Source organism: Cottoperca gobio, chromosome 4 (assembly GCF_900634415.1).
Source record: "Cottoperca gobio chromosome 4, fCotGob3.1, whole genome shotgun sequence".
In the NCBI taxonomy this organism is placed as follows: Eukaryota; Metazoa; Chordata; class Actinopteri; order Perciformes; family Bovichtidae; genus Cottoperca; species Cottoperca gobio.
Window position 1 is genome coordinate 10,455,472 of NC_041358.1, and position 17,609 is coordinate 10,473,080.

Genomic DNA, 17,609 nt, shown 5'->3' on the forward strand with positions numbered 1-17,609 from the left:
GTAGCGATTAAATCTATGATTAAAATAATCGTAAATTGCAGCTTGAAATTTCCAGAAAATCTCCATCTTTCAGCACAATGTTAGAGGGGCCAGTGTGCCTGTAACATTAAGCCTGGACCCACCTGTGGCTCCCCCTCTGAACGAAGATTGTACAATATACAAAAAGTACTGACTTTTTGCGGCTTTATTTTGATGGGCACACCATGCGGTCAATCACATGCGAGGACAGATTAGGATCATACCATTATGTGAAAGAAGGAAGGGGGGCAGACGCTCCAAAGACAGCGAGTGTAGTGGTACAGGCCAGTTACACACAGAGCAACAGAGAGACGGGGGACTTAATTGCAAGTAAGAAAGAAAATGCAGAAAAATAAGGCTTAAAATAACACTGAATGATAAATTGCTTACCAACACAGAAACCATTCATCATTTCTAGATTAGGCTAAAATAGAGTGATACTAAATGAAGAGCCATTTGGGAGCCGTAAGAGCCAAAAGAGCCGAATCTTTGAAAAGAGCAGGACCTCCCATCACTAGAATGAACGGCCTGACTCGTTACCATGGAAACCTAAATAAAAACATGCATGCCATGATTGATCACTGGAGAGATGCTGTAATCAGTCAGGAACATACCAATCATGGTATTGTTTTTGTTGTGCGCGATTATTTATACTTAACTAAAAGTATTGAAGTCTTGAACACTGCTTCGTCTCTTTTGTCCCGGGATGAATGTGCCCCTCTGACAAAACATACGCATACAGGTGTGGACGTACAGCATACTATAGAATATATATACTGCACAGTGTTGTTCCTTTCCTATTATAGGAACGATTATATTAAAGCAAATCTTCCTCCTTTTCTTTTTCTATTATACAAAAAACAATAATGCACTAATCCCTTTGCACAGTCTCTCCAAGGTTACCCAGCATCGAACAAACACAGTACAACAAAGTGATTTTTTTATTAATCTTAACAGTCAATATAACTTTCAATTGCACTAATTACACAGAGTAAATGGGTAAATACGGTGGGGGAAAGAGAACCACATGAGTGACTTCCATCTCTGCATGTCAATTGACACAGTTCGTCAGCATTTGGTCAATTCAAACTAAGTGGAGATTTACTTATTACTATGTATATAACAACGGTTTGTACTTTACAAACTTGTTCTTATGTTGGGTTTATTAGTGTACATTGTTACTGTAGTTTATGGGATTGAGAGCATCCTTACCTTTTATAATAACTGTGTGTTATGGACACATCAGCACAGGAAACGTCCGGACAAAATGATACGCAGGTATTACACAGTAATACACAGTATTACAACATATGAATGTAGTCTCTGAGGGATTTGTATCCACACCACCCTCACACACTTAGAGGGCAGGGACACATATGTCAGACTGATCTTTATTGACTACAGTTCACGGTCATCCCACACAAACTCTCTGCTAAGCTCCTCACTCTTGGACTGACACCTGCACTCTGTAACTGAGTGCTGAACTTCCTATCAGACAGACCCCAGTCAGTCAGAGTTGGAAATTGCACATCTGGCACTAGATCTGTAAGCACAGGGACCCCCCAGGGCTGTGTGCTGAGTCCCCTGCTGTACACCCTCTTCACATATGACTGTGCGGCCTCCCAGAGCAACACTTGTATCATCAAGTTTGCGGATGATACAACAGTCATTGGACTGATCACTGGTGGGGCTGAGGCAGCGTACAGAAGAGAGGTGGCAGACCTGGTGACCTGGTGTCAGGACAATAATCTCTCCCTGAACGCAGAATAAACCAAGGAGATGATTATTGATCCACGGAGGAAGAGTGTGCAGCACACACCACTGTACATAGGCGAGACTGAGGTGGACAGGGTGAAAACCTTTAAATTCCTCGGAACCCTCATCAGCGAGGATCTCACCTGGTCTCATAACACACAACAGAACATCAAGAAATCCCAGCAGCGACTGTTCTTCCTAAGGAGGCTGAGAAAATGTGGCATGTCATCCAAAATGCTCAGCAACTTGTACAGATGTACAGTTGAGAGAGTCCTTACCACTGCCATCACGTTCTGGTATGGAAACTGCACTAGCAGGTAGTGCAGTTTCCATGCACAGGAAGGCCCTCCAGCGTGTGAAAAAAACTGTACAAAACACAGTACATCGCAGGAGCAGCCTTCCCCTCACTACAGGACATGTACACTACCAGGGTCACCAGGAGAGCCCAAAACATTATCAGGGACAGTACACACCCCCAGCACAGACTCTTCACTCTCCTGCCATCAGGCAGGCGCTACAGGAGTCTAAAATCCAGGACTACGAGACTAACAAACAGCTTCTACCCGCAGGCCATCAGGCTTTTGAATATGCTCCCCCCACCCCCAGCCCCACCCCAACTGATTGAACTGTGAACTGCAACTCCAACATGCAACTGGAACTATGCATGGTGCACTTTGTTTGTTGTCTGCCTTATTTGTGCAATTTTTTTTGTGGAATACGCTTTACCTCTTTATTCATTTTTATATTGTATATTGTGTATATCTCTTACTTTTAGTTTGAATTTTACATTTTTGATGTTGGATGATTAGTAAAGTAAGTTTTTTGTACAGAATAACTGTCTGTTATCTGTGCATATTACAATAAATATCTTGAATCTTGTTTTTACAGTAATCTTGTAAGGCAGATATTGATCTGATTGATTGAACCTTGATTGGTGGGAAAATGTAAATTACAGGAAAAACTGTATATGACCTTTAAGCAAATGTCTGCCTCTGAATTGGTATCTGATCTACAGATCCCACCTGCAGAACGCAACTTGTTGACAAATATTCTACCAAATGAGTTTGTGCAATATATGTTTTCTTGTGACTTAGACACACACTTAACTTCTGTTACTACATGGAGGACGACAAACATGAAGCCATATTGAGAGATGAATGCAAATCCTGTATTGCTCAATCGCCATGTTGGAAGAGTTTCCAAACTGAGGAAATCTGAATTTCAGGATCTGACATTGTTTGCTTTTTCTACCTTTTTACAAGGCCATCAACAAACAAACATTTGTATAAACTGTTGTAGTTTCAAGTTTTATTTGTCATATGTAAGTTAACACAGGGTCAACGGTACAATGAAATGTGTCTGAGAGAGACAGCATGTCAGCTCAGCTGTGAGAAATAAAATAAAAAATATAAAGTATTTTGAAGAAAAGTACTATATACAATTTAGTGCTATATACAATTTAAGTTAAAACAATAATAACAAAAACAACATAGCTTATGTACATGAAAAGAAGGGGGGGTTGTGCAGTACTGTAAATAATAATATTTATTTATATTTATGTAGTGCAGACAGTGAGGTGTGTCTGTGGGTCTGGAGGTTGAGAAGCCTGATGGCTTGGTGGTAAAAACTGTCCTTGAGTCTGGAGGTGCAGCCAGGCTCCTGTATCGTCTGCCTGACGGTAACAGGGAGAACAGTCTGCATGCTGGGTGGCTGTGGTCCTTTATGATGCTGTGTGTCTTTCGAAGGCACCGCAAGTGGAAAATGTCCTGAATGGCCGGGAGACTGTGAGCTGTGCCGCCTCCACCACTCTCTGAAGCGATTTGCGGCTGTGAGCAGAACAGTTCCCGTACCAGACTGTGATACAGCTGTGCAGTATCTTCACCTCCTCTCTGTAGGCCGTTTCATCATTGTTCGTGATGAGGCCCATGATGGTCATATCGTCAGCAAACTTAAAGATGATGTTTGAACTGTGCTTGGCAGCACAGTCGTAGGTGAATAGGGAGTACAGGAGGGGGCTGAGCACACAGCCTTGTGGTGCACCCGTGTTCTGTGTCAGCGAGGTAGAGGTGTGGCTGCCGATTCTCACCACCTGGGGCCTGCCTGTCAGGAAGTTGAATATGCAGATGGAGGCATCCAGTCTAATATCAGCGAGCTTAGTGACGAGTTTACAGGGAATAATAGTGTTAAATGCGGAGCTGTAGTCTATGAAGAGCATTCTCACATATGTATTCCCTCTGTCCAGGTGGGTGAGTGCAGTGTGTGTCGCCAAGGAGATGGCATCATCTGTGGCCCTGTTTTGTCTGTACGCAAACTGAAGGGGTCCAAGTTGTCAGGAAGAGAGGAGCAGATGTGGGTTTTGACTAGTCGCTCGAAGCACTTCATGATGACCGATGTCAGTGCGACAGGGCGATAGTCATTTAAGCAGGAGGCTGCTGATTTCTTGGGGACAGGAACAATGGTGGATGACTTGAAGGGGGTGGCTACGGACTGACTCAGGGAGAGGTTGAAGATGTTGGTGAACACCTCTGCTAGTTGTTCAGCCCACACCCTGAGAGCCCGTCCTGGGATACCATCCAGGCCCAGAGCTTTACGGGGGTTGACTTTCCCGAAGGACCGCCTCATGTCTGCTGTTTCTAGGATCAGTGTGGCAGTCCCACCACCCATCTGTGGGCTCACGGCGGTGCTGTGTTGTCCGCATAAAACCGAGTGTAGAGCGGTGAGCTGAACAGTGTCCTTGTTTTTGCATTTGTAGTCAGTAATACAGTGTAATCCGCTCCACATTTGTCTGGGGTCAGAGCTGTGGTAGTTGGATTCCACTTTATCCCTGTAGTCCTTCGTCGCTTTATTTATGGACTTCTGGAGGTCATATCTGGCTGCTTTGTTGGCCTCGGAGGCCCCCGAGTTGAAAGCAGTGGTCCGTGCTTTGAGTTTAGCACGAATCTCCAGACCAGACCAGTTCACTCTGTCTGTGAACTGTGTCTAAGTGGAGCCTTAACTGTCGCATGTATGACCATTAAAAGAAACACAGTTTTGTTTCATATTTATAAGTAATTGTCTTACTTTTGATCCAGTTTTGAACTGCTTTGCTTATTCTTTTATTTCATCTTTACTCAAGTAGAGTCTGAATTATACACATAGCAAAGGCTGACTACACAGGGGTATGAAACCATTGAAGCACGAATTGCATTGCATTAAAAAATAAATACACTTTCTTAAAATATCTGTGAATGCTGTTTTGCTCGTTTCCATAATGAATTGAGCTTATTCTGCAATACAAATCTTAGTCATATGTACCAATATAAGGAATGCATGTATTCAAGGTTTCGTTAAGGATCCAGTGGGTTTTGTTTATAGGGTCACTTCCTATTTTTTCTTTCCTCTCCTGTGAGTCAGAGATTGTATTTGGAGGCTGGAACAGACTTTCCCAAATCATTGAGCAATCTCTTTATAAGTGAAATCCACAGCTCTCTCTCTGTGTGTGTGTTATAGTGTTTCAGTCTCCAGTTTCTACTTCTGTTAGGCGGTTCAGGGTAACGAAGATAAAATGCACATACTAACCCAAAGCTGTGTCCTATTTGTGTGGATGCATACACTGACCTTTGTGAAAAGTCAAGGTAAGCCCAAGGAGTTCAAGTAATATGTACAGTCCTTTTTATCTTACCATTTCATTGGTGGCTTGAGGTTTTGTCGTTGGGTTAAAGACGCAAATTACTTTTATTTATTTCTGTTTTTTGCTGTCCCACAGACTGCACACGCAAACAGTTTGTGGATAGCCCCCTGTTTGATGACAGTTTTGACACAAGTGATCTGGAGGCCAGCTACAGTGCTGGAAAACAAGTGAGAGTGAGCTGCAGAGTTGGCTTCAGTGGCTTCATCCAACTCATCTGTATCGAGGGACAATGGCTGTCTAGAGGCACTAAATGTCAACGTGAGTTACTATCTTTTTTTCTCTTTGAAAATAAATATATATTCTACCATTAAGAATGTATACTAAACTATGTACTTTTATACATTATATGAAACATGTAATGCTGTCAAATGGATTCAGTGTAGTGGTTCGAATGAGTGCACAATGGTGTACACACGATAGTGTAAAATACAGTGAATTATTGAATGGAAGAATCACTTGCCTTATCACTGCAATTTAACAATATATTTACCCACTTCCTCTCCAATTATTGCGTTTTAAGCCATATCATGTGGTCATCCCAGCAAGGCCCAGTTTGCAGATTTTCGTCTGGAAAAGGGAGAGGATTTTGTCTTTGGATCACAAGTAGTATACACCTGCCACAAAGGGTATGAAAAAACTTAGAATCATAAATATATACTGTTGTTTCTTATGTTTCTTTTGTACTTTGTACATATTATACTGTATACCTGCAGTAAACCCTACATAACAGGCAGTGAAAAACACATTTTTGCTTTAATAAGCCATTTCCATTATCCCATTTCAATATTCTACTCGTTTCAGGTATCAAATGGTCAGTCGCACAAACTTCCGGCGTTGCATGACTGAAGGCTGGAATGGTACGGTTCCTGTCTGTGAAGGTAAGAGCTGAAATAAAAGATCTTATTCATCCTGTACCTGACACACAAGGGGAATATGTCACTCTGTATATTTCTCGTCCCTTGTAAATATTGAAAAAACTGTATTCATTGCCTGCTTATAGGTCCATACATTTTTTATGGTCATCCAATTAATGTTTTTATCATGTTTGTTTCAGCCAAGCAGTGTCCAGTGATTCATTTGGACAGTAAAGTCCACGTGAATGGGGACCCAGACGAGGCAACCTATGGCAATGTAGTTCGATTCAGCTGCAAATCCAACTCTGAAATGCTGGATGGGTCAGCAGAGATATATTGTGATGAAAACGGAGAGTGGATCGGCAAAGTTCCAACATGCAAAGGTATGGGGAATGAGAAAGGGGAAGCACAAAAAGGTTTTAAGTTGAGAAAAAAGATGAAAAAAGAGGGAAAGGGGTAGATAGAAACACGTACATATATTCATAAAACACCACGGCAACCACTATTAATCTCCCGGCAACTAACACCAAAAAAAACAACCACTTGATGAGCACCATGTAACAGGTTAACAACCAACAGAATTAAAACCAACAACCACATTTTACTCTCAAATAAGTTTTATCAGTGGTTATTGTTCATTATGCTTTTTATGAACAAGTGTATATTCATGCTTGTGTGTATTATTCAACAGCTATAACATGTGCAGTACCTGCGATTGAAAATGGTTACGTGACTGAAGATATCCAAGAGTACAAAGAACGTGAAGTCCTGCATTTTGAGTGTGATCCTAATTATAGACGCGGTGAAGACAGACCATCACAATGCACTAAACTGGGAGTACAAGCAGAATGGAGCCCCACACCTGTGTGTGAACGTAAGTATAAACTGAGTAATGCAATGCACTGGTAACATCACACTCACCTGCTGACTGATAATATGCTTAATTTTCCACAAATGCAGCAATAACATGTAAACTACAACTGCCGCCACTGGAAGGAACCAGGTATGAACCTATTTTCAGAAATGTGTTTTTACCTGGTGACCTACTGACAGTCAATTGTGGAGAGAAGTACTGGATTTCTAACCCTCAAAACACCTCAGCTGTAACTACATGCAAAGATAATGGAGAGTGGACCATCAGACCGATATGCAAAGGTATAAATCTACTCTGGCTTCAGTGCCATATACAGATGGTTGTTCTTTACTGTGTTTATGGTTCATTAACCTGTGATGATTGCTGTCAATCTTATCTTGATTGCTTGAGATTCACAAGACTTTCTTTTATTCTAGAGGTTATATGCAGCAATCAAAGAGACCGACATGTGTATTCATGGAATGTCAATTGGAGGCAACGAATAACATTGGGTGAGACTACACCTTATAGGTGTACAACAGGCTACATGGAAAGCGCCACCGAGGCCACATGCACCAGAGATGGGTGGAAACCAAATCCACTTTGTCAAGGTAATGTGAAGTTAGCCTGGTGTTTATGACATTACTGTTCATTTTGTATCCATATTTGGGAAAGTGGGGAAGGAACTTGTTACGTGTTTTTATCTGTAAAAGAGACGGATCAGGAATCTTTGGGTTATAATATCAAGTTATTTATTTACATCAAAACATCAAATTATACTCATGAGGGCCAATCAGCTTCGCTGCTCCACAGAACACCAAAGTAGTTAACTGTGTCGCAGTTTCACAAAAAGGCCACGAATGAGCATTCACATACAGTATATACACGATAGCAAAATATGAGTATCCCTTGTTTTTGTTGGTTGTTGTAGTTGTGGTAGGCATGATCATGCCTCTTGGCAGTTTCATCTTTGGTGTCCTGATTTGGTACCCGTTTACATTTATTGGGAACTTACACTATATGAAGTATACATATTGAACAGTAAATCTCTGGTCAGTGTCTCAGCCTGACAAAGGGTGCTAAAGTTTTACCAAGGAGATCTTCAAGGTCTCCTCATGCCTTGGTTTACTGCCGTTCAACACAACACCTGCTTCGATAGCGGAATGGGCATCTTTTCTTACGCACACCTTATCTGGTTATAGTCAAAACAAAGCTAGCTCCCTGCACCCTGTGTGCCACAGTTCAACTCACTCTGTGTGAGTACTCTTTTAAATCATTGACATGCATATAATTCTGATCAAAAGTATAAGAATATAACATCATACATAGTAATGCGTATGTCACATGGATCAAGATATAAAAGTACATCAACTTACATGGTGATGTGTTCAGTACATAAATCAAAGTATAAAAGTGCAGTGTACATCTAAGATTGAGCAAGTAATACTAAGCTTGGTGATAAATTCATGTTTCTACGAATAAGCAAGTAATAGTAAGTTTGATGATAAATTCATGATTTCCACAAACTTTAGGTCCAGTTAGGGTCGACATTGTTTACTCAAATTGATATTTTCCACCAAAAGGTCCCAGGAACTAAGAGCAGCTTAACACTGGAAGAGTCAGGACTTAAAGTACCTTTTCCACTATATGCAGTCACTTCAGAACACTATTAATGACTATGTGCACTTCTTATATACAGTCTATGGTTCATTGCCATACACATCCCTCACCATACGACATAAATACAGAAATATCTGTGATCATATTCAAAAAGAAGCAACCACAGAACAGCCAGCTAATCTTTACTATTTTGTCCACTCTTCTGGCCTTCTTAGTATCTGGTTCTACCTCCTAGTAATTATACTACTATAACATTCTGTCACATGTCCTCAACATGATGTCTTTGCTTACAAGTCCATACTCTCTACATCGCCAAGTTCTCTGTATTTATGTGTACCTACGAGTGTGAAGTAAATGTAATATAGAAGCAGTTTTTCATACTGCTAATGGTAAGAACACAGTCAATGTGTACAGTAGTGTTTGAATGTTTGTTTTGTTTTTCAGAAATAACATGCGACAGACGTGATTTTGAGACTGCAGATGTTGTCAGGAATAACAAGCAGAAATACAGATACAATGAAGAGGTCGATTATGTCTGCAAGGAAGGTTATCGAGGAAGGTTTACTCTAACCTGTAAGGATAGAGGTTGGACCGGGAATTCACAATGTAGCGGTAAGTATGTACGTACTTACTGTATGCATGTATGTATGTATATTATTACACAGAATGTCACTAGTACAAATTTAAAACTGACATTTATATCCGTTTTAAATGCACAAGTTGAAACTCATTAATATAAATTTGTCGTGTTTGAATGTTTGTGTCGTTTTGATTTTCAGAAATGACATGAGACTGACGTGATTTTCAGAATGCTGATGTTGTCCGGAATAACAAGCAGCAATACAGCTACAATGACCAAGTCATATATACCTGCAAGGAAGGATATGTAGGACATTTGACTCAAACCTTTTCAGGAAAGAGAATTCACTGTTTATTGCCTGATCTGTCAAACCTATCATGCTTATTGACTCTAATTTACATTAAGAAAAGAAAAATCCAAAAGATAACTTTAATGAACACACATATACATACATGTGTACACAGTTTGCTACAAAATAGTTTTTAGATAAAGCAATAATAAAAATAAAAATAAAAATTTGTATTACCTTTTTTTTGCCATTCACATTCCCGCCTCCCCTGTACTTCGCGAAGGGCACACACACACACACACACACACACACACACACGAGGAAGGGAGAGGGGTGAACTAAATTCAGATCTTATGATCCAGATTACATGTTTGACTCACACACACCTGATCAGCCTCATTTTGAACAAAGTAAAACCATGTAAACACGTTAGATAAGATACATGAAACTGTTCCGTGTTCAAGAAACAAACTTATTTTAATATACATGGAAAACATGGAAATGCGATAGTAAAAAATATATACATTTTCTGAAGCACAAGAATGAGATGAATCAAGATTTAAAAAGCTTAACAAGTCTATTTACAACACAATGGAGAGTGTGTTTGCCACCATCTGAATGGCCCTGAGAGGGTCCACAATATCTTTCAACTTGTCCTTTCTGAGAACCCAATCCGGTGCAAATCTGAAACACAAAAAACAAGTTGTCAATTACCACTGCCATCACATACTCTCTGCATATCTGAGACAAATACATTACTGTATATATGCACACAAACATACTTTGGCACGGGGCGGGATTTACGAGGCGTTGCTTGAAGGAAGAAGCTCCCGTTGATTGATGCGTTTATCTTCTGTTTCAAGACAGTTCTTTCTGCGTCCATCTTTTGTTTGCGAGCAGTGAGGCGGTAAATACTGTGTATCCTATCCAACAACTTAGGAAGCTTCATAACCTCCTAAAGAAAAGAAAAATGTGCATCACATTTACAAAACTGCCATAGCTTTCCCTGTAAATTTGGTATTTGAATTCTTAAATTATCTTAAAAGTCTATGTTTTAGTGGCTACGGACCACAACACGGTGCTTCTCTTGGAGTAGAAGAGCAAGAAGGAAGCAGGCCTTGGTAAAGATGCTCCCGCCCTTTTCTGCCACTTTATCCCCTGCCTTCTCCCGGTATCTCTGCAGCAGGTCCAGCAGCGTCTCCACAGAGTTTTCCACCGAATACACCGCCTCGATGGTCTTGTGGTACTGAGGGAGGAAAACCATGACCGAGCGAGTGGAGGAGAGGGAAAGAAAGAAAGAAATGCAAGAAAGTGCAAACAGGGAATTAACTCCATTAACTACTTGTTCAGACATAAGCTGAGGAAAAAGATTTGAGACATCACAAAAGTATGCAATGGCAACGTAAAGAGTCTGGTGTGGCAGGAGGCTATAAAGGCCCCAAGATGAATTACATCTTATTATTCTTATAATATTCTATTATTCTTTGGTGATCATCACGCCAACATTGTTATTTGTCAATTTGTATAAAAAAAAGGTAATTTGAATGTATGGTTAAGAGTTGCTGAAAAAAAGCGATATTTCACCAAAAACAATGTTGACGCTGCAAAGTCTGATGAAAAATGCAACATGACAATATTAACTGTTCAAAGTATATTAAAATGGAGAAAATGGGCCTTAGCATGGGAACCGTAGGGTCGCTGGTTCAAGTCCCTGCACGAACCAAGTACGGAGTGGTACCTGGCAGTGCCAGTTTGCCTCCTGCGCACAGCCGAGGTGCCCTTGAGCAAGGAAACTGACTGCTCCTCGAGCATTTTATAGTCACTGCCAACTAATACTAGGAGGTGTTCGAGGCAGAGTGTGACAATAAAAGGTGATTTACGTTTACAGGTGTGTTTGCTTGGCTTGCAAAATAATCAGCTGGACTGGACAGTCAAAGTCCAAAAAGCAAAGTGAAAAATCAATAAACAAACTGATAATGGAATGCCCAAACTTATGCAATGAAATATTCCAGCTTTGGAGAAGACAGGAAGGTGGTTGTTGCCAGAGAACCAGATTCAAAACAAAGTCTCATCTCTGCCTATCTTGGTTCACCAGTCATTACAAAAACGTATTCCTAAATGACTGCAAGGCTCCATTTAAACCAGCATAATCTGCTATAATGTGCTGCATTATATAATGTGCTGGTATTCCTGAAATTAACTTGGTAGAGGACGTGTGCCAAACGTGAGGCCTTATGACGATTTGTGCTGTACACGTATCACATGGATTGTTGTTGGAATAATAGGTTAATACACATATTGTGTTCTTTTCAAAACTGTGGGTCTGTTTGGATTTGAAAGTTCAGTTGAGACAAATTATTTCACCCCTTTACCTGTGAAGTAATAGGCAAGTCTTTGAGGTATATTTTGTGCGTTTAACGTATGTAGCTTTAACGTCAAAGGACCCTTTTAGAAAGTGAACTGAACTGATTACTTTTATTTCACTATTTCTCATTGACGTAGAATATCGTTCAGTTCTTCATGTTTCACACTCTAAGCACGTCAGCCCGATAACTTTTTATAGCAACATTGAATAAACCGAGCAGGTCTGGTTTGTACCTTGGAGAGGTTCAGGAGGATCTGGATGGAGTAGGTGATGATGTCCATGCAGGGGACGCTCCTGTTGCAGCAGCGGATGAGTGTGAAGATGACGTTGGTGGCTCCGCTCTCCACCAGCCGCTCACAGCACTCTGGGGAAAGTCTGGTGGCGGTCTCTGTGCACACAAACACACACACACGGTCTTCCATGAGCACTCAGAACAAACTGCATCACTGAAAAGGCTGAAGACAAATGAGCTCACATGATCAGCCAATGATATGTCTATGAGGAAAATACACTTAATTAGATTTTTTAGATTACAAATAAGATTTTGGGAACAAACATCAACCACCTTCTTCTGTAAGGAACTCAGTCTAATCTTAACACAATCACTTTAGCTATTCATCATCATCATGGTTACAGTAGTGTGAAGGCAATGTGCCTATGTATACTACTGGTCTTAACATAGATTTTTTTAGTGTACGCTAGTAGTTGTAGAGATGACAAACACTGGAGGGAATTAGTCCAGATTAAAAGAGTCAGGGGACGGTGCTGTCACAACGTGGTTTGGTAGAGAGTTCCAGTCGTTCGGTTACTAAAGAACTGTTGTCTTATCTGTCTGTTCGCTCTGCGGTTGAACAACTTCGTGTCCTCGAGTCCTGTCACTGCTGTGTCTGGGGAGTAACGTATCCGTGTCCACCTTGTATTTGTTGATCAGGAGTTGATACGTGACAATCATGTCTCCTCTGCGGCATCTGTATTTTAGTGATAGCAAGCCTAGCAACTTCAATCGAAACGAGTAGTCCTTGTCTGCGAGGTCAGGTATCAGTCGTGTGGCTCTACGTTGGACCTGTTCCAAGGCGTTTATCTGATACTGCTTGCTTGGATTCCAAACTGGTTCTGCATACTCCAAAATTGGTCAGACAAGGCTCTTGTATAGCAATACGAGGGTTTTTCTTTCCAGATGCGTAAAAGATCGTCGAATTATCCCAAGGACTTTGTTAGCCTTCTGTGCAATTTTGTCGACCTGTGCCTTGAACACCGAGGACTTGTTCTTCGTCCTTTTCGAGTAGGTTGACTATACTGCCAGTGTTGTCTATCATATGATAGGTGAAGTCTGGATGTCCTGTGCCTAGCCGGATGAGTATACATTTCTGTGGGTGAAATTTCATTTGCCACTGGTGGGCCCACTTGTCCAGGTCATTCTGTAGCCCTCTGCAGTCGTTCATCGATACACTCTTTCTGTAGATGATGGTGTCGTCCGCGTATATCTGGATCTGGCTTTTTACAGCAAGTGGTAGGTCGTTTATGAAGATCACAAACAATAGCGGACCAATGACACTGCCCTGAGGCACACCGCTAGTCACCTCTATCCAGTTTGAGAGAGTACCATTTACAGAAACTCTCCGTTTCCTATCTCAGGAATGATGTCACCGACGGTCCTGTAATACCATAACTTTCCATTTTCTTGACTAGACGCTGATGCGGCACTTTGTCAAAGGCCTTTTGAAAGTCTAGTAAAATTGCATCAATAAGTGATCCCTGGTCTATGATGTCAATCCATGTATTTAATGTCTCCAGTAGGTGTGTCGATGTTGAGCGTCCCGGTACAAAACCATGTTGGTGTGGTGTTATTATATCATACTGGGAGAGGTGAGACATGATGTGGTCACGGATAATAGTCTCCAGGATCTTGCATGCCACAGATGTGAGGCTTACTGGTCGGTAGTTCAGTGGTTTAGATTTGGCGCCCTTCTTGTAGATAGGACTGAGTTCCAACTTTCCAGTCTTCGGGAACTTTACCATTGTCAACCGACTTTTTGTATATCATATGTAGTTGTGTTGCGAGTTCATTGCAGAGTTCCTTGAGTTATTCTCGGGTGTATCCCATCTGGACCTTGCGATTTTGTTGGGCTGCGTATTCGTCAACAATTTCAGCACCATCTCGGTCTATCTTCAGTGGTTGCATGTCAGGGACATTATCTAGTCGGGGAATGTCAGGAATATTGTCCTGTTCCACGGTGAAAACATCTCAAACTGGCATTCAGGGTGTTCCCTTTGTCCTTGTCTGTCTTTGTCGTAATAGTTGTGCCGTCTGGAAGACGAGTCTCTAAATCTTGTATACGGTTAGAACATGGCTTTGTCTTAGTCTTGGTGTACCTCCAGAAAGCTTTAGGGTTCACTGCTGTTTCTTGGGCTAGGTTCCTCTCAAAGTCCCGAACAGCTTTTCTAGTGGCCCATTTTGCTTGGTTTCTAGCTTTGGCGGATTTTTCATAATTAGCTCCGTGTCTGGTTTTCAGATACTTTTGCCATGCACAATGTTTCTTTTTAACTTTTTGTAGGGCTTGCCGATTCATCCACAAAAGGTTTCAGATTCTTTTGAGTGCCGGGTTTACTCAGAGGTATGTTTCTTTGGACGGTCGAAATTATGTGATGCCTTAGTGTCGTCCAACACTCAAGATCAAGAAGATCAATGTCCAGTCCAAGTCAACGTCATCTCTCATTTTATCATAGTCTCCTCTATTATATTGTCTCTTCTGTGTCCGTATGTCATACCTTAATAATAACTGCGTGGTCACTCTTGCCCAGTGATGACAGAATATGTATGTTTTCTACGTCAGTCGTCGTCAGTCAAAATTAGGTCTAAGATATCCTCCTTTTGTCCTTGACGATGTCGAGTTGGTTCCGTAACATACAGTTTCAAAAAAGCGTCATTCACGCTTTGCAGGAAACGGGCCGGGGCGCCTTCAGTATCGCCTGTGCATGCGTTTGTACACCAGTTAATTTCTTTGAAGTTAAAATCACCGCATATAAGGATTTGCTTGTTTGTAATGTCTCCAAGATGACTCATCAATGAGCACAAATTTGTGTTGTTTTCGTCGTCGCTATGAGGGCTTCTGTAGATGCAACTAAACAATAGCGTATTGTTTATTTCTAGCCAGATCATTTCGGAGAACTTATTTACTTGGACGAGTTTGACTGTTGTCTCGGTAGATGTTAATGATTGATGAACGTAAACGCATATTCCTCGTACTTGATTATTTCCAACATTTGTATACAGGGTGTAGATATTTGAATCTGAATCAATTTCAAGCTTATTTTGTATGACTTTATATCTACAGTTGTTACACAAATTATCGAGGGCTGATGAATTGTCAACGTAGTATGGAATTCCTGACGCTTGCCAGTCTGTGTTCGTATACATACAAGTTAATTTATTTACATCTTTCAGGCTCCTATTTACTGAATGTTGACTGGCTCGGCCGCTCTGGTAGGGCGTCGAACCACTTCCCACCTGCCAGCGGGCATCCTCGCCCTGGGCCTCCGCCTGGGCGTTCCTTCTCGCCTCGTCTCTGAGTTGCTTGTCAACCGATTGTTGAAGTGGTGTCAAGTCCCGCTTCAAGTACAAGTTTTTTTCTGAGTCGTTGTCGGAAACCGAAAGTCGTGGCGCTAGTTTCAGTAGTTCTCTGTTGTTCTGATGAATTAAGTTTAATCCTCAATGGTCGTGGCTTTGTCGCATTCTCCGAAATCTTGCCTCGTCGTGTCACATTTATAATTTCCCAAATAAGCACACACTGTTCAAATATTAAAGAATAATATGTTAAGTCCATCAAAGAGTAGTTCCATGATTTAAAACAGAGCGTGTGCTTATTTGGGTCAGCTGTGATATTTAACAGACATCTGTGTGAGGTTCAGGGACTTGAGTCTGGAATTATAACAATCGAGTGTTTGTTATGCTATTAGTTATTTCAGACTCAAGTCCCTGAACCTCACAGATTAAATATCACAGCTGTCCCAAATAAGCACACGCTCTGTTTAAATCATGGAACTACTCTTTGATAGACTTAACATATTCTTCTTTAATATTTGATCAGGCATTTTAACTTGCTCTTCCACTAAAAGCTACTTTGTGGCTAAAAAACTATGGTTGTCGCAGGAAGCTCTATAGTTGAGTCGTATGGGCGAAACACCAGAAAACCTTACCGAGGTTTCTCAGGGCCTCCAGGATGTAGGAGAAGTGTTTGTATCGAAGGAGGTAGTCCAGGGCAGACGACGTCTTGTTGCACAGCTTGTCCTCCTCTCGGACGCCGGCAGACACTTTGCGTAGGCGGTGTCTCAACTTCACCACCTTGGCATAGTCATTCAGCCGACGGGAGAGGTGTCCTCTCCAGAGAGCCTTGGAGGGAAGAAAAATAATGTGTTTAAAATCATTGGTGAATCCATGTTTACCATTCTATGCCAAAAGGAACACATTTCTCTTCACCTTTTTAAATACCATCCATTTAAACCAGAGATTTTATTGTAACGATACGTTCTCAAGTTCAAAGTTCTGTGGCCACGTGCCTTACTGCCCTCATATGACCTAGTTTGAAGGTTGACTTTTGCTCAGAAACAATACACAGCTATAGAAACTAACATTTTATTGACTACGTTGTCCACTAACATCCGAATGAAGGAGACAATAGGATGAGGAGGATGTGGATTTTGTCCTTCATCCCTCCCATTGAAAGCACAGTATGGCCAGTTTGAACGGCAGCAAAACAAAACATGTTTCAACATTCATATGGGCACCTGACTTATTGTAAGACTCATTTGAAAAAGCCTGAGCTGATCCTTATAAGGGGACAGAAGTCATTTGTACAAAATTCCCCACTGAGTGTAGTACCTGAGCTTTGACAATGCCCTGCTCAACCCTCTTCTGCCGCCTGAGGAGGAGGAATCTTCGGACATTCTGCTGGATGACTGATGCAGCCTTGTGGCGACGAGCTAGCCAGCGCCTGACCGCTCTCTGAGCTACAACCACCTTCCTCCGGTAGTCCAGGTGACTCCTCCTTTGCTGTCTCCCCTTCACCCATCGCTAGGAAAAAACAAGGAATGCAAGAAATGTTGAGCTTTTCACAGATTCAGTCAATTCATTCAGTGACAGATTTGTATTGCGGCATTGTGGGTTCTGTTTCTGTACCTGAATGGTGATGACAGAATGGATTTGTCTTTTGGCCGACTCCAAAGCCCAGTGGGCTCTCAGAGCACGTTGGATCTTCATGGCGCTGAGATGGTGGAAGACTGCCGACGAAAAACGGAGTCTCCTCTCTTCCTTGGCTCTCTCTAGTACCTGGAACACAAAAAGCATAGAAAGGACTGTTCAGCCTTTTTTTTTTTTTTTTTTTTTTTTTTTTTTTACTTGTCAACTACAAATCACATTTTAATATAAATCAGCTTCTTTGAAGGCAGGCAGAGGTTTCCTATAATTTCAGTATATTCACAGTATCAAATTACTTTTTTAAAGACCGTTTTCTGTTATGGATTACCCATTTGTTGAGAGCAATTTAAAGTTTCTATAAGGTAAGGCAAACTAAAGGCTGTTTGGGAAGCAGGAAAGAAAGTTCTAGCA

The 17,609-nt window shown here is 41.3% G+C and overlaps 2 protein-coding genes across 7 annotated transcripts in view; one reads left to right on the forward strand and one right to left on the reverse strand.

Annotated features, from left to right (window-relative positions):
* Positions 1-5,253: 5,253 nt before the first annotated feature.
* Positions 5,254-9,689, forward strand: LOC115006705 (complement factor H-like). 2 transcript variants are annotated; one of them, XM_029429127.1, is made up of 10 exons: positions 5,254-5,387; positions 5,519-5,701; positions 5,964-6,069; positions 6,245-6,321; positions 6,498-6,680; positions 6,989-7,171; positions 7,258-7,452; positions 7,588-7,761; positions 9,215-9,382; positions 9,550-9,689. In XM_029429127.1, the coding sequence occupies exons 1-10, from the start codon at positions 5,318-5,320 to the stop codon at positions 9,558-9,560; spliced, it is 1,350 nt and encodes a 449-aa protein (XP_029284987.1). In that variant the 5' UTR covers positions 5,254-5,317; the 3' UTR covers positions 9,561-9,689. The 2 variants fall into 2 exon arrangements, with proteins under 2 accessions (XP_029284987.1, XP_029284986.1); XM_029429126.1 differs by having other exon boundaries at positions 9,215-9,648.
* A 76-nt stretch (positions 9,690-9,765) lies between these two features.
* The window catches only part of aspm (assembly factor for spindle microtubules), a 30,982-nt gene continuing 23,138 nt past the window's right edge, over positions 9,766-17,609 (reverse strand). For all 5 annotated transcript variants that reach the window (XM_029429120.1, XM_029429121.1, XM_029429122.1 and 2 more), the window contains 7 exons: positions 17,181-17,330; positions 16,884-17,075; positions 16,202-16,394; positions 12,238-12,392; positions 10,709-10,885; positions 10,422-10,594; positions 9,766-10,323 (listed from right to left, as the gene is read on the reverse strand). In XM_029429120.1, coding sequence (XP_029284980.1) covers positions 10,221-10,323; positions 10,422-10,594; positions 10,709-10,885; positions 12,238-12,392; positions 16,202-16,394; positions 16,884-17,075; positions 17,181-17,330 — 1,143 coding nt within the window. In that variant the 3' untranslated portion in view covers positions 9,766-10,220. The remainder of the gene's footprint in view (positions 10,324-10,421; positions 10,595-10,708; positions 10,886-12,237; positions 12,393-16,201; positions 16,395-16,883; positions 17,076-17,180; positions 17,331-17,609) is intronic.

What these genes read in the sequence shown, in the direction of transcription:
- LOC115006705 (XM_029429126.1), top strand. Translation starts at nt 5,318, where the DNA reads ATGCACATACTAACCCAAAGCTGTGTCCTATTTGTGTGGATGCATACA. An exon ending in TACGGTTCCTGTCTGTGAAG is followed by an intron (nt 6,322 to 6,497) that starts GTAAGAGCTGAA and finishes TGTTTGTTTCAG; the next exon opens with CCAAGCAGTGTCCAGTGATT. An exon ending in CAAAGTTCCAACATGCAAAG is followed by an intron (nt 6,681 to 6,988) that starts GTATGGGGAATG and finishes ATTATTCAACAG; the next exon opens with CTATAACATGTGCAGTACCT.